The 26,260-nt window shown below is 43.2% G+C and overlaps 1 protein-coding gene across 2 annotated transcripts in view; it reads right to left on the bottom strand.

The window, feature by feature from the left end:
• dctn1b (dynactin 1b) overlaps positions 1–26,260 on the bottom strand; it is a 36,167-nt gene that overhangs the window by 2,437 nt on the left and 7,470 nt on the right. Inside the window, exons 3-29 of one of the 2 annotated variants that reach the window (XM_075447804.1) lie at positions 25,719–25,797; positions 19,841–19,872; positions 18,764–18,784; positions 14,258–14,275; positions 12,506–12,526; positions 11,678–11,854; positions 10,094–10,117; positions 9,598–9,795; positions 9,006–9,210; positions 8,735–8,813; positions 8,477–8,636; positions 8,265–8,369; positions 7,089–7,280; positions 6,864–6,980; positions 4,357–4,509; positions 3,979–4,139; positions 3,615–3,783; positions 3,460–3,528; positions 3,089–3,301; positions 2,784–2,945; positions 2,532–2,663; positions 2,259–2,387; positions 1,949–2,091; positions 1,688–1,854; positions 1,423–1,434; positions 709–836; positions 365–548 (exon numbers count right to left, since the gene is read on the bottom strand). In XM_075447804.1, coding sequence (XP_075303919.1) covers positions 365–548; positions 709–836; positions 1,423–1,434; positions 1,688–1,854; positions 1,949–2,091; positions 2,259–2,387; positions 2,532–2,663; positions 2,784–2,945; positions 3,089–3,301; positions 3,460–3,528; positions 3,615–3,783; positions 3,979–4,139; positions 4,357–4,509; positions 6,864–6,980; positions 7,089–7,280; positions 8,265–8,369; positions 8,477–8,636; positions 8,735–8,813; positions 9,006–9,210; positions 9,598–9,795; positions 10,094–10,117; positions 11,678–11,854; positions 12,506–12,526; positions 14,258–14,275; positions 18,764–18,784; positions 19,841–19,872; positions 25,719–25,797 — 3,250 coding nt within the window. The remainder of the gene's footprint in view (positions 1–364; positions 549–708; positions 837–1,422; positions 1,435–1,687; positions 1,855–1,948; positions 2,092–2,258; positions 2,388–2,531; positions 2,664–2,783; positions 2,946–3,088; positions 3,302–3,459; positions 3,529–3,614; positions 3,784–3,978; positions 4,140–4,356; positions 4,510–6,863; positions 6,981–7,088; positions 7,281–8,264; positions 8,370–8,476; positions 8,637–8,734; positions 8,814–9,005; positions 9,211–9,597; positions 9,796–10,093; positions 10,118–11,677; positions 11,855–12,505; positions 12,527–14,257; positions 14,276–18,763; positions 18,785–19,840; positions 19,873–25,718; positions 25,798–26,260) is intronic. The other variant, XM_075447805.1, reaches the window with a different exon arrangement.

The following is a 26,260-nucleotide window of genomic DNA, read 5'->3' as shown; positions in this document are numbered from 1 at the left end:
GATGAGCAGTCGGTTTAACACAGTTGAGGTCGTGTATCTGCTTAAATTGAACTCAATAGGTTGGTTTCAGGGGCTGAAGGGTGTGCAGTAAAATGCTTCCAGACAAAGATCAAACCAAACTTGAACGGATTTTTCAAGTTAACGCTGAACATTCCGATCTCTAAACATAAGTAGTGCAAAGCTTGTTGCCAGGCAACAATATCCCCATAGAGTAGGTGGGGGTGGGGAAAAGCTCTGGTAACAAATGTGATAGTTCGAGCCCTTTGTAAAAATTGAAAGGGTCTGAGAAATTCCTGTCTTCTTTTAGCTAAACACAAGTTCAGTGCACAAGCATTTCCAGTCGTATCGCTCAAGCTTTTCACACCTGGCGACTTCCCAGTGATGTCCACCACCTTGACGTTGGCACTCGTCTGCAGCAAAGTCTCCAGAAGCTGGTCGGTCTTGCGGTAGAGGGCGCTCGAGAGCACTTCAGGACGTCCTTCCTTGGAGGGAAGTTTGGTCACATGGAGCGGAGGCAGAGAGGCGAGCTGAGCGCGCATCTTCTCAGCCTGCAAGAGGAAGAAACGACTCGTACATTTTCAATCATAACAGCATAAAATTATGAAAATGTATTTCTTTGTCTACAATGACAAAAAAAAAAAAAAAGACTGCGGCCGAACCACTTCAGGGTTGGTGAAGTAAAATTTGAAAGATGGTGCTGGCTCTCACCTTGAGCCTGTTGTTTTCGTTCTTCAGGTGTTTGATGCAGAGTCTTTGAGCTTCAATCTGCTGAGTCAGCAGAGGAGAGTCGATCACCTGGAGGCCAGAACTTGAGCCGACTCCTGAAATCATGTTGGCTGTGGACGAGAAAGGGCGCACCTTGTCAGCACCTGATAGGACCCACAGTTTGATTCAAACTAACTTCAGGCTGGCGCTGACATGTAAACAAACAGCAAAAGCTGTTGATTTTTACTCTTTTCTTGCACACTTTGGCACATTCCAGTAACTTCTTTGCTCATTGATATCAGATATATTAACTAATTTAAACTGGCAGGAGCTATTCTGACTGCTGCATGACTACCATATTTTTTACTTTTTCTGGCTGTGAACACGTTTAGCAATCATTGTTCAGTTTTTTATCCTCTGCTGCGGAAATGTTTGGACTAAAGTGTTAAACTGAAACAACTCAATGTTGGCTGGTGGCAGAAGCCTGTAACTGACTCACATACTGAGCATTGTCACTTAATATTGAGCCCATGCCATAAATAAGGCTTTAATGACAGGGTTTCTGCAGGTTTAAACGACCTTTCAACTCCCTCTAAAGCCTTTTTGGATAGAACAGAATAGTGTTTTTCATGATGTTTCATGGCCTGCAGACACCCTGAATAAAACATGCAGCATGCAGGATCACAACAACAGATGTCAATACAAACAGGCAGATACCTTTTTGCTCCTCTGTAGAATACGAGTGTAAATTAGAGAGAGAGATGAAAAGAAACGTTAACTGGAGAGAAAAGAATCCCTGCTTGTTAAAAAGAGGAATTAGACTCAATAGTTGGAGTTAAAATGGTGATAAAGAACTCAACAAAATGTGTGAGGTTGTGCTTTCAGTTAGAATATTAATGTACCACCAGATAAAACAGCTGATGATTGATATGAGATCAGCTGTAATGCGTGGCTTCTTTACTGGTGAGTATGTGAGACTCACCTCCAGCTATTCCCGTGACGATCGAGGCGATTCCCGACGAGCCGCTTCCCCTCAGCCCGTCAGCGGTCATCTTAGATTGGCTGTTGATTCTCTGTTTGAGTTCTGCCTTCTCTGACTCCAGCTGGTCGATGTCTGCCTGCAGAGCGTCCATCGTCTCCTCGAACTCTCTGCAAAGAGGAAGGACGTGGTCACGCAGCTGTAATTCACATTTACTCTCACTCCTCGGTTTACTTCAGTAACTGCAGTCTGAGGCTTTCTTACTTCTCTTTCTTCTTCAGCAGCGTCTGGGCCTCGTCAAGGCGAGTCTGGATCTTCTCAACGCGTTCGTCTGCATCTTTAGAGGAACTGTCCAGCTTCTTTTCTAGAAGACTGAGACGGACGTTCGCCTCACTCAGCTCCTCTCCCTGAAAAAAAAAAAGAAAAGGAAAAACTCGCATGTCACACAGTTAGGTTTCTCTGTAAAACCCCCTGTATTATGACTGACATTTCAAAGCTATTTAGACACTAAACACTCATTTAATGTGGAAAAGTGAAAGGTTTCATTTATACAAGGTGAGCTGCCTTTTTCGACCTTGATCTTTAGAGATTTCTTCAGCTCTTTGATGACAGTCTCTCTGTCCTCCAGCTTCAAGCCTAGTCCTTCTGCATCTGTGATTTCTGCTCGAAGAGCCGCTCCTCGCACTTCCACTGGTGGAGGGTTCTGAGGGACGACAGGCGGGGTAACGTGAAAACGGTCCTCTACATTTAGAAACCAGCTGAAATGTCCATCCTGTTCCAGTATGTTACAACACTGTTCCACCTGCACAACAGCCCCAAACCAAGGGAATTCTTCACACTGAGTTACCTTGCTTTGAGGCTTCTCTGAGTCGTACTCTCCCTCCTGCATGGCAGTTGCCATCTTGTTCATGGTTGCTATGACGATGCTACAGGATTGCCGCAGATACTCGTAGGGGTTGGCCCCCTGAGATCCATAGATCTGAAAATGACAGTATGTTCAATGTGAAAAATAATCCCTCCTTTCTGACTCTACAGAAAGACCTAAACTGAAGAATTCCAGAAAAAAAAGGAGGTAAAACTGGAGGATCAGCGTACGTGCCTGTTCCCCTGCCTTGAACGCCACATCCTCCACTTTGACGGCAGAAAGCCCTTCCTGCTCACCGAGAGGCGACACCATTTGAGCTCCGGCAGCCGCCACTTCCTGCAGCACCGCCACCACCCACGTGAGGTGTTTCCTGCAGTCTGAGAGGGTGTCGGACACCTGCGGGGACAACAGTCCATCAGCAGGAGAACCCCAAACAGAAACTCTGTCAAATGACTATCAGTAAACGATGCTGAATGAAATTAAACTGTGACGTGCCAAAAAATGATGGACAAGTTAAGAGGTCTGGTTGCCGAGGTTACCTGTTGTCCAAAGCTGAGCGCCGCTGGGATGCCCGGGGCGTCGGTGCCCGGCATTCTGCGACGGATCTTCTTGCAGAACTGCCTGATGTCGCTGCAGGACGTCTCCAGATCCTTCAGCAGCACGGCCAAGTCGGCCTTTTCCTGACCCGCATGAAGGAACGCCCGCAGACGACCCACCTCCACAGCCATGCAGTCCAAGGCACTCTGCGTAAACTGGACATGAACACAGCAGGCGGTGATTATCTGACTCCACCTCACAGAGCCGGAGCAGTTACATCAGAGTGAAACTGTGTGAAGATGAACCGAGCCAGGTTGTATGGATGTTCTGTTTGATTTCGAAAGATTCCTCGCAGACTGTTATGTGTTCTCACTCTGATGTGGTCAGCAAGCTGAATGGTGCAGTCCTCATTCTGATCTGCCAGATGGATGCTGTACAGGTGCTGAGGAGGGACAAAAGGCAAACAAAGGATTTTCTGTTTAATCAGATTTCTATGAAATAATAAGCAGTATGTGTGTGTGTTTATACCTGATAGTATTTAATGGCCTTGGTGAGCGGCTCCACGTTGACGGTCTCATCCAGCTGGTCTTTGTGCAGAAGGTCGATGAGGAAATCCAGTGAGCGCTCATGGACGCTCATCTCTGGGTACAGAGAGCCTATCTTCTTATAGACCTCCACGCTGCACTGAGCAAGAGCTCTGACAAACACACACACATAGAGACACGCACACAATTTGTGCTCATATTTAACAAAGTACGTGTAAAAAGAATGCAAAGTTCTGATGAGTTCTAAATCCTCGAAAGGCAACACAGAAATGTCCAACTACACAGAAGCAGACATTATTAGAAGCAGGCATTATACTGAGAGGGGGAGGGTTTGTGGTGGAACTCACTGCTCGTATTTGTGGAGCGTGGCTTGCAGCAGACTGAGCGAGTAGACGAGGCCGCCGGCGAAGCTCAGCTGTTCACCGATGGCTCCCTTCAGGCCGGCTCGCTCCACACAGTTTTCATTCAGGTCGAACTTCTCCTGCGCCTGTTTGCTGATTAGCTCAGCCTAAACAAAAAACAAACAGAAAAGAAAACAGGGTTTGCCCGGATCATTTCCATCGTGGGTGAAAAGAATTTCTTTAGTTTTACGGTTGCTTTACACAAAAATTACGAGTCAGTCAAATATCCTGTGATCGCAAACCTCCAAATCTCCCTTCCAACAACAAAACTGCGCACCGCCCTTTTACTGGAAATGTGATTTGCAGGCCACAGTGCGGGTTTACCTTGCAGATGAGCCTGGGGATGAGCAGCAGCACCAGGATGCAGTCATGATCTCCGCCGTGACGGAGGAAGGACTCGGGCATGAAGGAGGTCAGAAGGGAAACGTGTCTGTTGGCTTGACCCACCTCCATCTTCCTCAGCTCCATCTCAATGGCCTGAAAATACAAGACACAAACTGAGCTCGTACCGAGTCTGTTACATGACCGTTTGAATCTCATCTCGGATATTTTAGGAAATACTAGACGTATCTGAATATTAGATCTCTCCTTTCGAAGTCTTTGTGTCTCTCTCTAATGTGAATAACTTTATTTGTTATCAACTCCCTCTGACTGTTTAAATGTTCATGTTCCTGGAACCACAGGCAGAGGAGGAGGAGTGGCAGCTATCTTCAGATCAGGGTTACTGATCAGTCCCAGACCCAAGATTAGTTTGGGTCTGCCCAGTTGATCTCCCTGATCTAACAACAGCAATAGTCTCTTCTAAACCATCAACTTGTGTTTTAGATCCAATCCCAACTAGATTGTTTAAGGAGGTTTTTCCCTTAATTGAAACTTCCATATTGGATTTGATCAATCTGTCTTTGTTGACAGGATCTGTACCTCAGACTTTTAAGGTTGCTGTAATTAAACCTTTACTTAAAAAACCTACTCTTGATTCAGAAGTGTTGGCTCATTATAGACCTATATCCAATCTCCCTTATTTGTCTAAAGTTCTTGAAAAAACAGTTGCAGGTCAGCTTTGTGATCATTTACATAGAAATAATCTGTTTGAAGAGTTTCAGTCAGGATTCAGAGTGCATCATAGCACAGAAACTGCACTGCTGAAAGTTACCAATGATCTCCTCTTAGCCTCTGATAGCGGACTTGTGTCTGTGCTTGTCCTGTTGGATCTCAGTGCTGCCTTTGATACGGTCGATCACAGTATCTTATTACAGAGACTTGAACATGTTATTGGGATTAAAGGAACCGCATTAGGCTGGTTTAAGTCATATTTATCTGAAAGATTCCAGTTTGTTCTTGTAAATGAAGAATCTTCCTCACACACCAGAGTAAGTCATGGAGTTCCTCAGGGTTCTGTGCTTGGACCGATTCTTTTCACTTTATACATGCTTCCATTAGGTAACATTATTAGACAGCATGGCATAAATTTCCATTGCTATGCTGATGATACCCAGTTGTACTTATCTATAAAACCAGATGAACCCAATAGGTTGGTCAGACTACAAGCATGTCTTAAAGACATAAAGACCTGGATAACTCAGAACTGTCTGCTTCTAAATTCAGACAAACTGAAGCTGTTATCTTCAGACCTGAGCGCTCTAGGGAGAAATTGTCTAGCTATATAGTTACTCTAGATGGTATTTCCTTGGCTTCTAGTCCTAAAGCGAGGAATCTTGGAGTTATTTCTGACCAGGATCTGTCCTCTGACTCACATATAAAACAGGTTTCTAGGACTGCCTTCTTTCATCTTCGTAATATTGTTAAAATCAGGAACATCTTGTCTCAGAATGATGCAGAAAAACTAGTCCATGCATTTGTTACTTCAGGATTGGACTGCTGTAATTCTTTATTAATGGGCTGTCCCACATATTCTCTGAAAAGCCTTCAGCTGATCCAAAATGCTGCAGCCAGAGTTCTGATGAGATCTAGCAGGAGAGATCATATTTCTCCAGTTTTAGCTTCTCTTCATTGGCTCCCTGTTAAATTCAGAATATAATTTAAGATTCTTCTCCTCACATATAAAGCTCTTAATGACCGAGCTCCATCATATCTTAAAGATCTCATTATAATATATTTTCCCAACAGAGCACTTTGCTCCCAGACTGCAGGTTTACTTGAGGTTCCCAGAGTTGCTAAAAGTAGAATGGGAGGCAGAGCCTTCAGTTATCAGGCCCCTCTCTGTGGAACCAGCTGCCAGTTTGGCTTCAGGAAGCAGACACCCTCTCTACCTTTAAGATCAGGCTTAAACTTTCCTTTTTGAAAAAGCTTATAGTTATAGTTCCCTGTTCCAACAGGTATCCTTTGAATGGTGTTACAGTGTTTGTTGTCCCCTCTTTTCTGTCTTCTCAAACTCCAGCAGGTCGAGGCGGATGACCACCCTTCCTGAGTCTGGTTCTGCCAGAGGTTTCTTCCTGTTAAAAGGGAGTCGTTTCTCTCCACAGTCGCCTCAGGCACGCTCAGGACGGGAGATTGGACTGAAGACAAGTTTAGGTGTAATCTGTTGGTTTCCTTAGCTAGGAAATAGTTTTTGAATTGGCTCCATATGAATGAATTGGATTATTTTGAAATTAATTATGATTACAATGAATTGAAGTCCAATTGGCTTGAATTGGACTATATTATTTAAGTGCCTTGAGATGACATTTGTTGTCATTTGTTGAGTTGAATTAAATTGAATCTAAAATAGACCCAAAGAAATCTATATACAAACACAAACATACAAACATCTGAAGTAATCACACTGCTGACAGCTACTTATCATTCATAAATTAAAGCTGTTACTGTCTGACCTTGGCGTAGGCCTTTGTCTCTGCAAACTTAATCTTGAAATCAAACATCTCCACTGGTGGCTGCTGCTGTAGCTCTGCTGAGGCTTCCTGCTGACTGGTCAGCTCTCTGTTCACCTCCTGCAGCACAAAAAGGAGCGATCAGGAACGTTCACTGGACAGAAACAGTTACAACCAATCTGCTAATTATGCTGACAGAAAACCGGGAATGAAAACACGAATGCAGACCTGCAGATGAGCAGTGAGCTCGCGGTACTTCTTGATGGTCTGCTGGTAATCGGCCACAGTCTCCTGTGCTGCCTCGACTCGTTTCTCGGCCTCTCGGACTCTCGCTGCTCCCAGATCCAACATCTCTCTGAGCTCCAGCTCTGTCTCTCTGGCGTTCTCCTGCAGCTCATCATTCATCTCATTTATAGCTTCCTGCGGGATGGAGACAACGATAAAAAAAAAAACGAGTCAGTCAGCTACTCAACGTTTATGTATTCGGACTGAATAAAAAATTATCTGATTCTTTTACAATAATTACAACCGTAGATGAAAATCAACACAAAACAATATTAGTCTGGATCATTATTTATTGAACAAAATCGAAGCAAAATGCAGAAACAGTGACTGAAAAACTAAGGACACCCCACAATTCACCAGCTTGTAGAGCCACCAGTGGGAGCAATACCATTTTCTGTATGACGGAACTTTGGCCCCCTTTTCCTTACGTTGCTTCAGTTCGTTGAGGTTTGCAGCATTCATTTATGCACAGCTCTCGCAGCATTTCAGTCAGGATGACATCTGGACTTTGGGTCACTGCAACACCTTGATTCTTTCCTTTTTAAGCCATTCTGTTACAGATTTGTTGCTGTGTTTGTAATCATTGTCCTCTTTAATGACCCACTTTCAGCCAAGCTTTAGCTGTTGGACAGATGGCCTCACATTTGACTCTAGAATACTTTAGCATACAGGCTAGTTTGTGGTTTACAGGTCCTGTGGCTGTAAAACAAGCTCATAGTTGGTATGAGGCCTTTGTGCTGATATGTTGTTTAGTTATCGCCAAACATAACAGTAACAGTAAATACATTAACTCGTGAATGCTGTTCAAAGTTGTAACTTGATAACTTATGCTCAGAGCAGCTGGTTTCTTCCACAGTGTTGGTTCTCATCAGTGGAGGACTTGAATCCAAGTTCAGCAGCAGGGGGCACTGTACGCATTTCAGTGTCCAATTTTGTAATTAAATGAGTCAGCAAACAATACCGCTTAAATTTTCTCTGATAGCTGTTCTATAAATTATGCCACAGAGCACGTCTACAGCAGTAAAATACCTTAGTGATAAAAACATTTGATTCCAGCTGAGGACACTTTTTAATGAGCTGAGTCGCTTTGAATGAGCTCTTGGAGGCTGACTCACTCACCAGATCAGTGACGGTCTCTCTCAGCTCCCTGACTTTTTCCTCCAGGTCCAGGTTCCTCTCCGTCAGAGTCTCCACCATCTCCTCCGCCCCCAAAGCTGCATCCACCTGAAACAGAAGGAATATAATGCTGCTATTAGCTGCCCCTTAAAACAGAAAGGCAGTGGAGACTGTTCTTCCATCCATCCTGTTTGATATAATATCACAACTCTGACCTGCTCTTTCAGCTCATCGATGGTCTTCTCAGCCACTGTCCTCTCTTCCTGCAGTTTTTCTTTCTGTCCCCTCAGAGTATCGAGCTCCGTGTTCTTCTTCTCCATCTGCTTCTGCAGCTTCACATGCTCCTGCTTCTCTGACGCAGACAGGTCACGCATCCTGAGACGAAGCAGAGACACGGTGGCTCATCGAAGACCGAGTGTAGACATGCACATGTTACAAGGCTGCCATTCAGCTGGTTGTTAGTTTCCATCTACCTGACCAGCGCTTCCTTCAGCCTGCCGTTCTGCTCTTCCAGCTGCTTCACGTGATAACTAGAGGCGGCACCATCTGAACCTGAGACAAACCCAAAACACAACTAAGCTGCGCAGTTTACACAAAGGGAAACAAAAGAAAAGAGAATAACTGACAGCTCTAATCTGATGGGAAATATTTATAGTTCATTTGCTCGTACGTTTTTGAACGATCAGATCTTAGTTACAAGGAAACGAGACAGACTGCCACAGAGTTTGGTCATATGTTCGGCACCTTTCTCCTCAATCTCATGCTTGAGGATCTCCAGGTCCATGGTGAGCTCGTCCACTTTCTCCTTCAGAGAGTCGATCTCCAGCTGCAGTGACTCTGCTCTCTCCTCAGCCATCTCCTTATCCAGAGTCGCCATCTCGATCGCGTCGGCTGTGTCTGACATTTCCTCCATGTAATGCTCCTTGGCCTCCAGGGCTTCTTTGGCCTCCTACACATGCAGATAAATGTTTTGGTCATTCTGCAGACGGTGTTTGAACAGCTGCGGATTCACTCCATTTTTTTTACATTTTGTTATTCAGGTTATTCTCTTTTAGTGAAGCACTAACTGTTTACAACAGTTTGTTTTGTCTGGCTGCAGCTGGTTGGGTGTGGTGTGCAGAAATAAGGAGGCATTTTACAGAAATATTAGTAGATCCCTAAAAAACTGTGTGTGATTCAGTGCCAACATTTTAACTGCGTTTATCCAGCATTTACTCACCAGCTTCATAAGAGTTATTTTGACTCCCTAGACGTGCTTCTGTAGCCATTTTGTGGAGAAAACATCCAGTCAATCGCAAAGCAGCATGACCCACTCCATCCACCCATAGCTCCTTACCCTCTTGGCCTCTTTGAGTTGTTTCTGCAGTTCGGCCTGCTGCTCCTGCATCTTGGTCTTCCACTCCTGCAGCTGCTCCAGCTGGATCTTGTGCTTCTCCAGCTCCTTCAGTTTTGCTTTGTCTTCGGTCCGCTTCATCTTCAGCGTCTCCAGCTTCTCCTCCAGGTCCTTCACCTGGGCACGCAGCGCCTCCTCCTCCTGGAGTGCAGAAGGAAAAGGTGAGAAGAAGGATTACACACCTCTCTGCAGTGGCAGAAGTTTCGTGTTTTTACGAGCTGTGCAGAAAATGAATCTGTCGGGAAGAGAACACTCACACGTTTTGTCACACTCAGAATAATATGTTTATCGAGCACACATTTCTATTCCAATTCAGTCCTGCAAGAAACACGCCAATTAAAAACATCACACCTTTGACAGCTTGTTAAAATGTTAGTGACAGAAAAGCAACACTTCGGTATCAAGTGCAGAAGCAGCACGTCACACCACATCACTGCACCTGTGTCTCCATGACGACGTCTTCCTGGGGGACGGAAATGCAAATAACACCAATTATTCACATCCTAAACTCAAAGACCGGACTGAAGTTTAGATATAAACGCGCAACCCTTCTGGAGATTCAGGCTGTATTCATACTCTAAGATGGAAAAAGTCCCAAACAAATAAACACCTTTACTCGTTCAAATGGAACAACCGGACCCGGACAGGGTCCTGATTACGCATGACCCGATTACTGCACAATTAATCAGCAAAGTTTTTCTAAGGAGTCAAGATAAGAACTGACGGATCAAAAGATAATAAGATCAATCATGGATTAGAGCTCTGTAGCGAAGACACAGCTTCTCTCCTCTGAACATGACTGGATGTATGAGTCACATAAAGCACTGGTGCCTCAGGAAGAATTTAACCAGGCATTCAATGTCCTCACATCTAAGTTGCTTTTTGTTGCCTGATAAAACGGTTAAGGTCTCTTAACAAAGCTCCCAGCTAATCCAACTCTGTTGGATGACATAAATACAAACTGACAGGTACTTTAAAAAGGAAATACAGTATAACAAATGTCACATGGGATTATACTCCTGAAAGCAGACTAAAAAAAAGAAAAAGGTATGAATGGTCATTCATCTTATTTATTTTCTGTAGAATAAAAACAACACACACAGGCATGGACACAAAACATGTGATTCCCTAATGAAAAATACATTCTTGGTCAATCAGGTTCCAACTTTCTTGTGCAGCAGTTGACAGATCGGCTCTGCAGGGCGGAGCTTTTTCATGGATCTTTTTTTCCCCCCTCTTCCCATTTCCAGCGTGAATTTTCAGTCAGATTGAGATCCTGACCGGCTCTTTGTTCTGTGGCAAGGTGCATTATCCATTTGGACAAACAAAAGTTCCAGCATCATCTGATTGCCCACTGCAGATTTCATCACTTTCATCCAATCATCCAGTCGGGGACTGTTTCTCGGCCCACTGTCCTCTTCAGTTTAGGTGTTAGTGATCGTTTGTGTTTGGCTTTTCTGGATGGAAATGAAAACATTGACTCCTGCTTCTGTTTCTTTTCTTTTGATGTTCATTTTGTAGTTTTCTGTCCTGATGATTTGACATCTTACTTGGTCGACCTGTACGTTTACCTTTTACGACCTTCTCATTTTGTTTGGACATGAACAACAAAGACCTTTTGCCATAATCTGACTTGAATGACCTTCTGGAGATGGTTTTACAATCCTTTTCATGTTTCATATCAATCATCCAGGTGCAACAGCTCATTAAGGTCTGCAACCACTCTGTTTTAATTGCAGAATTTTCATAATTAGACTTGTATATGAATTTGTTTTAGAGATGCAAATTAAAAGGTGATTCCACGATTACAAAGCTAGAATGTTCAGCTATCAAACCAAATTGTCTTGTATTATCTGGGGTTTTTTTGTGCGTGTGTGGCGATTCCCTGAGTTTTGCCAGGGGTTGTTAACAATTTTTTCAAAGTATTTTTGGAAGCGTCTTCCCCATCACATGGACTGAAAAACATCCGCTCTGTGCCGTGACACTGTCAGGTCTAGTGTAAGCAAGTGTGGTTGATACTGACCTTACTGGGGATGGGGGCAGGAGGGTTTCCAGGAGAGTGGAGGGTGGGGATGACGGGAGCAGCCAGGGGGGTCTGGGCCGGCGTGCTGGGCTCGCTGCTGCTCATCTCTCCAGCTGAGGCTGAAGCTGAGCCGGACGCAGGCCCCTTCCCTCCGCCGCCTGCAGTTCGGCTGGGCTGCTGCAGGAAGCAAGACAAATACGCTACATAAAAACCATAGAATCTGGATGAAAGTGTCATAAAAAGATCCAAGTGTTGGATGATATGAAAGCAACCTTGATGGAGATCTCAGAAACCTGACTGCAGTTAATTGCTGCCCTCATTTAGGAGCTTATTTTACATGTATCCTGGAGTTTCTCATGGTGCTTACAGTAACTCTGCCTGCAACTAAAGCTTGATTCCACTCAACCGCTTATTTGTGTGCAGAGTGACTTATGGTCTGACATCTCCTCCACATCTCCAGAGGGGTCGGAGTTGAATGCTAATGTTCAGTGTTAACAGAAACGAACAACCTGCTGTTAGCTGAATGTCTACTGGATGAGTCTTTATCAGCGGACCCTCAGACTTGATCTATTCAACACTGCAACAGTTCCTTAAATAAACTATATCAAACTTTGAAAACAAAAAAGGCAATTCTTGTTAGGAAATCATTTCAGACACAAACTGACAAAGTTATTGAGACAAAAAAGAAGCAATTTTACTGTTAAAACGGGTTAGAAAAAAAGTGACAAACACACAATCTTCTGCATTAAAGTGAAAATAACAATCACACATAAATAATGCAGAGTGAGAAGAAATGGTAGCCCTGATGATGTTGAAGACTGGGCTCACCTTGGGCCTTCTGGCCGTGGTCTGAGGAGCAGGGTGGGGGGGGGGTAAGAGGAAAGAGGTCAAAGGGCAGGAGAGGAGAGGAGGGAAGGGAAGGAAACAAACAGCCAAGTTTAGAGATTCCAAGCAAAGTTCATATTAAACAGGAAATCACAGATGAAAGGAAAACAGGGTGAATGAAGCTGACATGACTGAACTATCCTGCAACATCTTCTGCTTTACTGACCATAAGTCTTCTCCAGTTATCATGAAACAACTACACAGATCTCTAACTAGCTCTCTTTAATGATCACCTCTTGTCCTCATTGGTCTTCCACCCACACGACCAAAACCTCAGTAACAAGACGGACACTGTGACTGGTACCGCCACCGTGACCTCAATGACCACTTTGTGTCTCCATTCGCCTCATCTGAGTCTGATTCGGCTGCGCTGCATTTACAGCGTTGACAGTGTTGGATAATAGCTCGTTATCCTGATACATCAATTGTCCAGACTGACACACGCTGCACAGCAGGCTGGATACGAGGGTTCCTATGAAGGAAAAAGCCCGTACAGCCGACCTGGGTTTCACTCCTGAATGATTTCAGTGAACAGGGAAACAGAGAACGTCTCACTAAGCCACAACAGTGTACAGATGATAACAATATTTTAACAGATTTTTTTGGGGAAGGAGAAAGGACGTAACTCACATTAAAGTAGTTTTTTTCAAAAAGAATCTATCCCAAAAAACAAACTGCGGCTTAGTTTGGCTGCACCACAATGTCCCAAAACAGTCCACCCTTTTTAAATAAGATCTAAATCTGATAGAATTCTTTTTGCATTTTCGAGTTTCCACCACCGTAAAACTTATATTGGGGGCTAATAATGACCAACTATCGATTTGCAGATTATTTGGACCAACATTCGAAAATGAAAAGATTCAGTTTACAATTGCACAGAATTAGAAACTAGTTCAGCAAACTTCGCTCAAAGATCCTATGTTGTAAGTAATGTTCAAAAGATCTACAAAAGCAGAGCCACTCAAACCAAATGAATCTTTATTAATCATTTATAAAATGGGAACGCTGTTTATCACAGATGCTTCTAACCTTTCGACCACCTTCATGTTCAAACAGTCCGACCTCTGGAATGTTTAACTTCAACCTTTTACTTTCCACTTTCTGCTCACGCTTAGGCACGGCCATCACTTTGGCTAGTTATCGCTCTTCACTGGATTAGGGTTGGCCCATCCAGCAGATATTAGCCCCAGCTAACAGCTGTACCCAATAAGGGCTGACAGCCTTCTGAAGTCGTAGTGTGGTGCCATGAGATGCCAGAACAAGCTGTACTGAAAAATAAAGAAGTCTGTCTGCCACATCTGCAGCAATGACTGAAATAATTTGCATGTTGTGGGAAAGGCATGGATTCGGTACGATGAGGGTAGAAGCTTACACCGTACATAAAATATGACACAACTGAACTCGGCAGCTGCAGACACGTTTGAGCATGAAATTATTCAGCAAAAAGCCACCAACAGTGAGGGGAAAAAAGAAACCAGATTATGAAAAGAAACAGAGCACCACCAAGAGGCAGGCACACCACTTTGAAATGTCACTGAAAAGAGAGTAAGAGGACAAATCCCAGCAAAACAAGATGAGGAAACTTCCAAGCATGACCTTTACAGCAGCCGCAGCCGCACCAACACAACAAATGGATGATGACAACAACAACAGCAACATCCCAACAGTTAAAGAGGATCGTATGAAGTTCTGTACCTTCCGGGGTGCAGGAGTCTGTCTCATCATATTTGTAAGAGAAGAAGACACACACACACACACACACACACAACACACACAGGAAGGAGATAAAAGAGGCAAAGATCCACAGAGACGGGGTTCAAGACAGACGGCCGGAAAACTGAAGCCGAGCAGTCAGACAGGCAGCGGCTCGGGCCGGGAAGCTGCAGTGGTGCAAATGGCCACGACGATTTATTCCCAGGCTCCCCCTCCCTCCCTCCGTCTGTCCCTTCCTTCTGCTATCGTCCTCCTTTATGTCCTCTTTCTCAGCTTCTCTCATAATCCATTTCCCCTCAGTCAGTGCCTCCCTTTTGTTTTCAGCTCCAATTAGGACTGTGACATCTTGCTGCCGCGAGCCTCAGACCTGCTACTGTTCCCTGCTACAACAGGAGACGCCTCTGCTCCCCTAACCTGCCTCTCCTCCCGCCTCCCCCCTCTTCTCGTGATTGTGATTTGTCAGCCCAGCCAGTGCCTTGCTCCTGCATTACATCACTGTGCGCCCTCCCTGCCTCGGTGCTGCTCACCCACTCATCACCACCTCGACCGCGGACAGGCGGGGAGGGAGGGAGCAGTGATTGGAGACAGACAGAGGAGGAAAGAGAGGCTGTGGCACAGAGGAGGGTGGTGCTGTAGATGGAGGTGAGAGGGGTAAATGCACAGCAACACAGATGCAAGCTTCTCGTCTCCTAGCAACGTTGGCAGATCCTCTCATTGGGCTTATTAAAATGAGACTTGCAAAAACAAAGGGCGGCCTTCACCTGATCAGCTTCATGAAATATTTCCAAGCAAAGGCACATCTTTTTATTTATTGTTTAATAACTTTTTTCTTTTTAACTGAAACCTCTTCAAAGTTACAAAAGGACAATTATTACCGTTAACAAGTCCGACAAAAAAGACAAATCAGACTCTTAGTGTGACTCTAAAAGCATCCGTATCAGAAGTACGTAACAGATAGAAAAACAGCTTCTGGGTTTCCCTCCACCTAAAGGTGCTCACTTGCGTGAAATCATTTCATTTATCTATCCCCCTCTCTGTGTCTGGGCATTTTGTCCAACCTTTGAGTAAGAAAGGCTTCCAACACTTTTGCCTTCAATCATGGCAGCAGGACATTTCATTTGCACATTGGTTCCTGGTAAAGATTGCAAAATTAAGTCACAAATATAATCTCTTTTTTTTTTAAAGTTTTTATCTTTATAAACTGTAGTGAATAGTCTGCTTGTTGGAGACTGTTTTCTGCTGTAGATTAACACACATTGAACGCTGAGGCTAAAAGATTTGTTTGTAGCTAAATGATGAGGTACTTGGTGTTTTCATTCAATTTGTTGACAAATCTTCTGGAGTCATTTTATAATTCAATATGAACAATGTCTCATGTATGTTAGAGATGTGAAAGGACCAGAGCCACATTCATACATTTGTTGTATGAATGCCAAATAACTGGGAACTTTTAAAGCAATGATAACATTTCTTAACTGAATAATCTCCATGAAGCTTCTGTACAAGCTTCGCAATCTGCCTGTGTTCAATCAGTGAAAATTCTGCTACATTTGTGTGATTTCAGAGGTCTGGGACTAACCCACTACGGATGTAAGTGGTAGAGAAAAACTCTCATATCTCGATTCTATTGATTTTAAATTGGTTACATGTTGGGATGAAGGTGTATTATAACATTTTATATCCTCACAGCCAGAATTAAGACTTGTGCTGCAGAGGCAACACTGACTGCAGTAAAATTACCTTTTAGAATATTGATCTAATTGGTCAATTGACTCCTTAACAGCCAAAAAGCTACTTGAGTAGCTATCATAACATCTCCCTCAGCTCCACTAATCTCCTTCTGTGGCCCAACAGCTCAGCAGGAAGACACAGGGATGGAAGAGGATTAGTTCAGACGGGATACTCTGATAAGCTGAGAGCTTTGAACCTGAAATACTGTCATGTCACTGACAGAAGTATGGACAGAAGACTGTGTTGAAACACAGAGATTAGAGCAAATGGGTGGGGTAAGAGATTGATTACGGAAAAAAGAAATAAAAAAACATTCTAGAGGGAATACAGCAACAGGACTTCAGGTCGTCAGCACTGTTTGTGTGTATCCATTACAGAGAAGCTGAGGGAACTCAGTCCTGATAAAATATTAAAACATCTTTCTCTCTTATCCCCTAGCTTTCTGTCCAACATGCAAACTAAGTGATGCTCTCACAGTCATGGAGCCAAAGAGGCCCAAAGACAGTGAGGATGATGGGAGGGGGGGGGTACGTATCATGTTCCTGCTTTCCCAGCACAAACAGCGAGGATCTGAGGTCACTGAGATGCAGCCTCAACAGCAGAAAAGCAGATTGAGCTACAGCCCTGGAAGAATCAACAACACACGCCAAGCAGCATCAGCTTGTATGGGCTGGGTATTTCCACACATATACTTCTGTCTCCTATGAAAAACGGACGCATGCGTCACCCGCTTCCTCATATGTCTGCATGTTCTGAAACCACAGTTCTATCCACGCTCTGTGATTGAACATACGTCCTGATGTTAAATGTCAGCTGTCCAAAGAGGAGACGCAGTGCTGGAGATGATCAAATAAAACTGAGCTGACAGGAAATCCATACTCTGCAGGGGGGGGGGGGCTGACTTCCCCTCGGTCACAGTCTGACATTTTCTAGGCAGTACAGCAGAGGAACGCCTTCATGTACCAGTCAGCGGTGGATGATCTGAGAAGAGCACTGGACTGTCAGAGTGGATCTTATGATCAGTCCCAAGGTCATTCAACATAGTATGGTATGAAAAAAAAGTCTATATTCTTATCACCATCGTCCTATCAAGTATGTCAAGTGACTGACCTTTCTAGATATGGCTGCCAAACTGAGTAAGTTGGGTTGAAATGTAACCAGCGAGTCAGTGGTTACTATGACTGATATGCAGAGACGGGAGAACTTTAGAGGAGGACAGCTATTAGTGCAGCACACTAGTGTAGAATATGCAGACAGAAACCATTGAGCACGAAGAGGCACACAGCTTCTGGCTGGAAACTGCCTAGATTCAGACCGTTGAAGCTTAAAGCTGAAAACAATCTGCAATGCATTTTCAGTTCTGTCTGATTTCAGACAACAGCAAGAGTTTTCAAACAGCTTCATGAGTGATTCACAGAGGCACGACCCTCCAAACCAACAGTCAGACACTGTCACAGAGCACGGAGTAAATGAGGTGTGCTGCAGTGGCGCGCGTCGATGAGGTCATCCCAGTTGACGTGTGTGTAGAAAGCTCCCAATAAGCCCCCCCCGGTAGCCCTGGATAACAACAACTCTGAGGTCCAGGTTTAAAAAAAAAACAAAAAAAAAAACTGCCCCTTTAAGGTCCCACCACGACATTACTGTCAGGTTGAGGTGTGGACATTGACTGGACCACTGCAACACCTTGATTCAGTTGTAGACGGCTGCTTTTATAGAGGTGCTCACACCTGCTGATAAACAGTTAATCAAGTGTATTTGATCCGCAGCACCTTGCTGTAACTTCTCTTCTTTATTCCTTTGGAAGAAGCAAAAGTAGACTTTTCCTCATCAACAAAATCCTTCTGCATTTTGGTTTAGTTTTTGTTAAATAAATGCTGATGTGGTGCAAAACGTCATGCATTGTTGTTCATCCCAGGTGCTTTCTACCTTATTCTAAAACACAGTAAAGACAAAATTATTCTTTTTATTATGTCCTGCTAAATAAAACCTTTTTTAACATGACTGTAAAATTAATCTAAAATTGTTCGAGAATCCACTCCAAAAACAAAGGCTGACTAATCCTCTCCTTTTCAAAGAAAGAAAAGGGCAAATGTTTAGCTTTTTTTTTATCTTGATAAATCACGAGACTCGACCGTTCCACTGAAATGGATGCAGAGGCAGTGAGTGGCAAGCGGCAACCAATATGGTCAAAATAAATAAACAAAAAAAATCAAGCTCTGGATGCTCCCAAAAAGCTCATCCTGCCTTCAGAGTTGACGTGTGTACAATAGATCATCTAAACTCTATAGCTAAATACCATGCAGAGAACCAACAGGTAGATTCTCTTAAACACCTGTTAAACTTCTTCCAGCAAAATGAAATAATACAGTAAGAAGAGTAGAACTTGCTTAACATCTGAGCAGGTAGCGGCCGAGATGCTTAAATGCACATAAAGCAGACGGAACAAACGCGCCGTGCTCCACAGAGCCGACTTAATGCAAACAGACCAGAGCACAGAGCGTGGCGAGGTGACGATGATGGTGGACACACACATCAACTTTCTCTCTGCTAGCCTTCATTCATACATACATACACAGAGCGCTTCAGTACAAAGACCACCGATGGCAGAGTGGTGAGCTACAAGGCATCATGGGTAAATGATGGGAGCGGCCCTGTTGCCATGCAGCAGCAAGGCCATTCAGAGCCACAGTTACCACGGTTACCGCTGCCATCATCATAACATAACAACAGTACCGAGGTTAGAGAAACATGCAGCACCTTTTTGGGCTTCACTCCTCGCTGCGTGGTCCAGAGGAGGGAGAGGAGGGAGGAGGAAGGTTAAAGGTCAAGAGTTTGTCAGCGGCATGCCGGAGGTGACGGGAACCGGGGCGATTCGGAGAGCGACGGGGAAATCATCTTCATTTCACCTCAATTAGGTCATATTCTCACAGATTGAACATTAAAAAAAACTTGTAGTTTAATCAATGTATCAAAAATGTATCATTGTCTTGCAACTGAAGAAATCTCATTATTCACTTGATAAAATAGATTTTCTTTTTAAATTGCCATGGGTTACTTCGTTCAGGTTGTTAAACATCATGTAGAAGTAACTGTTTCAAAGAAAATGTCCAAAGCTAGAAAGATTTCTATGAAGCACACATAAAATAAACGAAAGAGTGATGCCAATGTCACAAGTATAATACCTTTAAACTTTCGGGAACATGTCTCATTTGTTTGAAGGACATTTCGGCTCTGACTCTTTCACTGCCGGCTAATTTATTGATGATCATATCATTTTAGGGTGCTATATAGCAGCATATCAGCCATAATCGTTAAATCTCTGGAATAATAAGAATAACTTGAAGTGTTTTGCATTACATCACCTGTTAGACTCTATCACAATTCAATCTAAACTACAGACCATTGCACCTTCAAGCTGCAGTTGTCATTTTATTATCAGTAAACATCGCCCTCTGCTGGACAACACATTCAGCTCTGGGTGGAAGAAGCTTTGGCTTTAACATTAGCACATTAACATAACTACTTACAAATGGGAATTTGTATTTAAGCTGTTTATTCTTAGTACTTATTTTGTTTATCATTAAGTAAGTATTTCACAAAGGGCAGCAGCCGTCAGAAATGAACTAAATAAATAGGTGTTGAATTCATTCCATCAATCCGACAGAAACACACGGCATTCACTTTATTGGGAGTATCTGCATTTGTTGGTTTTTATGACCACGTTTCCATACGTGTGTGTGTCTGTAGTGTGAGCGTTTTTGCAGATGTCTGCTGCATATCTGGGCCCGGTTCGCTGCAGGAGAACTTTGTTACAGTGCAAGTTATCTGACTCACCAGTTTGGCAGACTTAGTCGTCTCCAGGATCTCTGAGGACATAAAAAAGAGAAACACGGAGAGTGAAAGACATTTAATTAGTCCAGTAAACTTCACAGGCTGTAAAGTCCAACGGAAGATCCTGGTACAAACAGGGTAATGTTCAACACAATTTATTGTCTTTCACCAGATGGTGAACACTCAAACGGGACAGCTGTGAAAGTACACAAACACCTTTTAAATTCACGTCATGGTGTCCGTTTTCTGGGGTCATGTTGTTCGAGTGTTACACCTGCGCTGTTGAATTCAGCCCTTACAGCTGCTGTCAGATCATTTATGCTAATCTGGTGAGAAATATGTCATTTTCATGTCTGAGGCAGCGCTACGGTCACTTTCACCAACACTTCTTCACCACTTTCAGATCAACGGTGATCCGATTTGAAAACCCTCGGACTGACATCACAGCTGCTGCAGCTGGTGAAACAGCCAGAGGGGGGGGTTTCAGAAACGCAGCGTGTGAGGTAGTTCATCACAGTAGCACCTAAACATCTGGTGGCATCACTCACATATATGATAGCAGTGGAGCATTAAAACTAAATGCTCCACTGCTATCATATATGGGACCATGAGACGTTTCAGTCACAAACATCACTCTACAGAGACAGCCTTGCTGAAAGTGTCCAGTGACACTCTGATGTCTGCTGATTCGGGAAAATGCACTGTTCTAGTTCTCTTAGAACCTTCCTCAGCCTTTGACACCATTTACCACCAAATCCTGCTGAGAAGACTGAGGGATGAAGTAGGTCTGTCAGGTTCAGTTCTACACTGGTTCTCGTCATACCTTTCTGGGAGTAGTTTTAGTGTTAAAGCTAACCAAATAAGGTCTGAGTCAGCAGATCTGTTGTGTGGAATCCCTCAAGGTTTTGTCTTGGGTCCTGTATTATTTTTGCTGTATTTGATCCCTTTGGGAAAAAATCATCCAGAGATTTTCTGATGTTTCGTACCACATATTTGCTGATGATATCCAGCTTTACTGCTCTTTCAAGCCATCTGAGCTCCAGAGGCTAAATTCCTTAGTTCATTGTTTGGTGGAGATAAAACAATGGCTAAATGATAGCACCTTGCAGCTAAATATGAACAAAACAGAAACACTGGTTATTGCCCCGGATGACTCCATTCCAGGGATTAACCAGTACTTGGTGACTTGTTAAACCGAGCCTAAGAAACCTGGGTGTTGTGTTTGACAAAGACATGTCATTAGTGCAACACTGCAAACAGCTGACCAAAAATTGCTTTTTAAAACTGAGGAATATCTCCAAACTCAGGAAAATGGTGTCACAAAATGATTTGGAGCTGATCATTCATGCATTTGTGTCTTTGCATTTAGACTATTGTAATATTTTGTTTTCATGTCTAAACAAGAGGGAGCTGTCTCGCCTGCAGTTAGTGCAAAACTGCAGCGAGAATTCTGACCCGCTCTAATAGGAGGACTCACTTAAACCCTATTCTTAAAGCTTGACTGCCAGTTTCCTCTAGGATCAATTTTAAGATTTTGGTTTTAACTTTCAGAGCATTGCATGGTCAGGCTCCACATTACATCAGTGATCTGATCCAGCATTAAACTTATACTTATGTACTTCCTAACTGTGTGTTACTGTTGTAACAGTAAAGCGCTTTGTGATCCTGCTTACTTACTTACTTACTAAAGTAAAGAAGAGAATGACAACAAAATAGAAAATGAATGAATGCAGAAATACAGAAATGTACGTACTGATCATGAAAATCAAAATCAGCCCAATTCATTCTTTTTTTTATATACCTTATTTTGGAATATTAAAGACACATGGGAAGTACAACAAAAAATGAATATATGCTATATGAGTAAAACATAATGAACGAGCAGCATTTTTCAACCTTTTTTTTTTTTTAAATCCAGTTTTCCCACAAGTGAACCAGCATGCACGACCGACCCTCAAGGTCACTAAACAGAACAGAGTGGAGTTGTTTTAACATGATCAATCTGTTTTCTGTGTGCTGGGAAAACGTTCTAAAAAGACCTGAGTGAGCTGTAATTCTCCTCATCTTTCTGTTGATTTTGGTGCAGAGCAGCATCCACAGCTCGAAGCTTTTTCTCTTACGCCACTGCCTTCATTTGGGGAAAATAAAAAAAACCTTGTTGCCAGGTAACATCAGACTCATTTTCCTGAATAGACGTCTATCGAAATGTTTTAAAGACACAGTGAATGAATACGTGAGCAACAATACTTAAAGCCAGTAAGCTGATGTTACTAACACAGAGCACCGACCATCATCCCTCTATTTGAAGCAGCAGCAGTGAGCTGTAACCATGGAAATCACCTCCATCCTCTCGCAGATGAAACATGTTTACAACCGGATGTGGAGAGTGACTTCTTTTTCACAATGATATTAGCGTTAGGATAATCAATGTGTTAATATTTATAGTCTTCTCCTCTAAGCAATCAGGAGATTAAATAAAATAGATGAGATCACACATCAGATTCAGAGTCATCAGGTACAATGTTACAGTTAGACGAGTAGCTATTAGGGATGTCGGGAGAACCGATACTTCGGTACCAAGTCAATGCCACAATTCTAAAAACATGACGGTACTCGTTTTTCTACAGTACCGTAGGTACCGTTGGTAGTGGGGATGAAATTCCTCTGGAAGTAACGTAGGCAGCATATACACCTACAAGTGTTCTAGTGTGGCGTTAAAGGTGGGGTATGAGATCTTGGAAAAACGGTTCCTGCAAGCTATATTTTTGAAAATACACAACCTTGCCTCTCCCTTCAGCCCACCCCTCGAAACCACGCCTTCAAAACACATGAACGAGTCACGAGTCTGTGAACGCGCAGGGGGGAGGGGTGAGGGGGGCTGACGGTTGATTGGCGTGTCAGAATCCAATAGAAGTAACTCTCATCATTACTTCTATTGGTCAGACATTTCCTCTTGCTACACCCTCTACAATGGACTAAAATATCATTTTTTTTTCTCCAAAAATTCTATTTTAGTGGGTGCAATGGGGTCGTGAGGAGGTTTTCAGACAATATGATAAAAAATGCTCCAGAAAACATCTCATACCCCACCTTTAAATGCCAAAGGAACACAGAAGTTGGAAACTGCAGCAACAGCTCTGCCTCAACTCGTCGAAAAGAAAAGTAATAAAAGTTGTGTCTGGAAGTACTTTGCTTTTGAGGTGGATGATCAGGGATTAGTAATAGAGTCGCAAAAACCTATGCCAACGGTGCCAAAGAGCTTTTCAGACGAAAGGAGGAAACACTTCCAAATTTAGCGAAGCACTTTAAAGACAAACATCCAGATTTATTCACAGAATTCAAGGTGAGCGAGTTTCAAGTCATGTTAACGTTCACTTTGTGGACAAATTCACACCCATTGTTCACCGCATAACGAACTCCCCATCGCATAGATGACCCTTTCTCAAAAGAATTCCTCGTTTCTTTGTGACAACGCGAGTTATCCGGTTTTGAAATAGATCAAATAATGTATCTGCTTACATTGCAAAGACGAAAGTCAAAAGACGTGCGCAGATCACCTGTGCGCCGGTAAGCTAAAGTTACAATGCACATGCGCGATAGGCAGGAAGCAGATATTTTTTCAAATTACTAAGTCATAGAATATCCCACTATCGTGGTTCTTATAGTGCCTGATTCCAATTCAAATGGATCAAATGTTAATAGTGGTTTATTTTTATTCATTACTTGAAGGCTACACGCTAGTGCCACTGTTGTTTTTTGTAATGTTCAAATGTTTTTATTAAATGAGTATGTTGAAGTACATGGAATTTATTGATTTGTTTTTATTTTCTAACGTGGTATCGAATTGGGTATCGAGAATCATGGAATTTCCCTGGTATTGGTATCGACAACTAAATGTCCGGGATCGTGACATCCCGAGTAGCTATGACCTGTTGTGGTGAGACTGTTGTGTCCACTGGTATCAAATAAATTTCTTATTACACTGTGACAGTGATTCTGTTAGGCAGCTTTTTAGTGAACTATGATGTTGGTCACTGGTAAAACTAGTTTCAATGGCTTTAGAACTGTGTTAATACCAAACATCTTCTGTTTGGTGTCAACAAACTGAGATGCGCAGCAATACATATTCAAATTTTCAACCTTTAGCTGACACAAAACCCGAATGACCTACAGGGAGTGACCAGCTGAGCTAAGCGCTGACAGACTTAACTCCCATCTAAATGTAAAAGGCAACTGCAAACTGGCATAATATCATTTAGCGGATATGACCTGAGCTGTGCACCTGACTCGAAACATTTAAGATGACACAACAGTCTGATGTGGTGTTAAACCTGTTGTTTCCTGTATTATCTGTGTGCTCACATATGCAGAAAATATTGTACTGTATTTACATTTAGTGTTTGCGCACCACCACACGTTTGATTTTCTGAGCACGCATATCTTTGAGGCTCTGAAAGGTGAAAATGAACAAGGTTTCCCTGTATTGTCTTCAACTGTTAAAGCGCCGGCAGAGTACTGAGGACGACCCGTGAATTAGGGGTGTTCCAACAAGGGTACCTCACGATTCGATTTCGATTATGGGAGCTTCGATTCTTCGATTCTAATGATTGTCGATACGCTTCGATTATTGGTGCCACGATTCTTCGATTATTGCGATTTTTAATGCTTTTTGATTGATTTGTCTTCATCTGTGGCTACATTTGTAAATAAATAGCCTATCAATTAACTCAGTTCCTCTAAAACTACACTCAATAAGTAAATAACAAGGTTTTTTGAACATTTGACTTATATTTTTCAAAGACACAAAATATTTTATTCTATGACTGTTCTGTAAACATTTGCACTTTGACCTACTTAACGTTGACCAGGGAAAGCTCCACTGGCATCATCAGTTACCAAAACCAAATCTTTATCTGAGATCTGCTATTCTGTCGCTGCTTTCTCCAGCAGCCCGGCAACATGTGCCCCGGTGTGACTCTCACTCATCTCTCGTTTGAAGAACGTGACTCACCAACTTCCATCTGTTCTTGTCCGACGCGAGCACAAAAGCGCTGTTACAGTAACGAAGGATTTTGTGGCAACCGACGTCCACGCATTACATGTAAGCCTGCTCGCCTTCTTCATGGACTCCAGGACGTTTGCTTTGGTTTCGTCGTAGAGGTGGGGGATTTCTTTCTCTGCCAAGTGTTTTCGGTGAGGGAGTTTGTAGCGCGGCTCCATGGCGCGCACCACTAACCGAAACCCCTTGTTGTTTACTACTGAATACGGGCGTAAATCCGTCGCAATGAAAGTAGCTATTGCTTTTGTAGTTGTCTTCGCCTTCTCCGAGTTCTTGGGAAGTAATGAGACAGTCTCCAGGATGGTCCTCTGTGTGGCCGGCACGACCGGAGGATCCTTCTAAGTTTCAGGATGAAAGCATACAAGGTGCTGCCTCATGTTTGTGGTGTTGTCTGATGTACTTTATTTTTGCGTATTTTTCGCGTAGGTCTTGTCAGTCGTCTTGTTTGCTCTCTCATAAAATCCAAAGTACTTCCACACCGATGCAGTCAACCCCGGTGGCGAAAGAATCGGATGCTATTTGGAGGCTGCTGAAGCTGTTGCCATTTTGCAAAGAAACTAACGTGCTCTGTTTGTTGTGGTCACATTCACTAAACAGTCAGGCGTCCGTGTTTGAAGGTTCCAGTTTCGTGTTTTTTGTTCCGGCCTTGCAGCAAAGCATCGACTTTCATTTTTAATTTGATCTTTTTAAGCTTTAATCTACGTTAATTAATCGATGCCGAATCGTCACATGAAGCATCGCGATGCATCACGACATCGATGAATTGCACCCACCTCTACCGTGAATGTGACCATCAGAAGGCGTGTGTGCGTTTGTTCTAACCTCGTTTGGGGACCTTGCCGGTGCTTGGCTCAGGTGTCTCTGGAGACGTTGTGTCGGCACCATCGTCTACCAGTTGGATCTGAGACAGAGAAACACACAGAAGGGGCAGTCAGTCACGACCACTAAGCTTTACTTTCAGCTCTTTTATTTAACAGCAGAGCTGGCACAGACGGATGTTAAAAGTGGGGGCCACACAAACAAAATTGGCTTGTTTATTGATGTTAATCAAAATGTAGCACAACCCAGCTGAGTTGTTCACCCCCCCCCCCTTTCCATTTCACCGTGTACAGCTCTATTGCAGGGCCACACAGGGTCTGAGCCAAAGAAGATTGATGATTTGGTGTGGATAGAATGGTGGATATGTTCGGACTTGTTTCTGTTTGATGACTGCAATGCACAGGTGTAATCTGATCAGCAAAAAAAAACAAACAGCCATGAAATTGCTGTAAATGCCTCCTGCTCTGCCGTGTTTGTGGGATAGTTTCATACACAGTAATCTTCTTGAGCAGTTCAGAGTGGAAAAGGCCTGAAAAATAGAAAAT

Source organism: Odontesthes bonariensis, chromosome 17 (genome assembly GCF_027942865.1).
Source record: "Odontesthes bonariensis isolate fOdoBon6 chromosome 17, fOdoBon6.hap1, whole genome shotgun sequence".
NCBI lineage: Eukaryota > Metazoa > Chordata > Actinopteri > Atheriniformes > Atherinopsidae > Odontesthes > Odontesthes bonariensis.
Note: the sequence above shows the minus strand (reverse complement) of the source record. Positions and strands in the feature narration are given on the sequence as shown.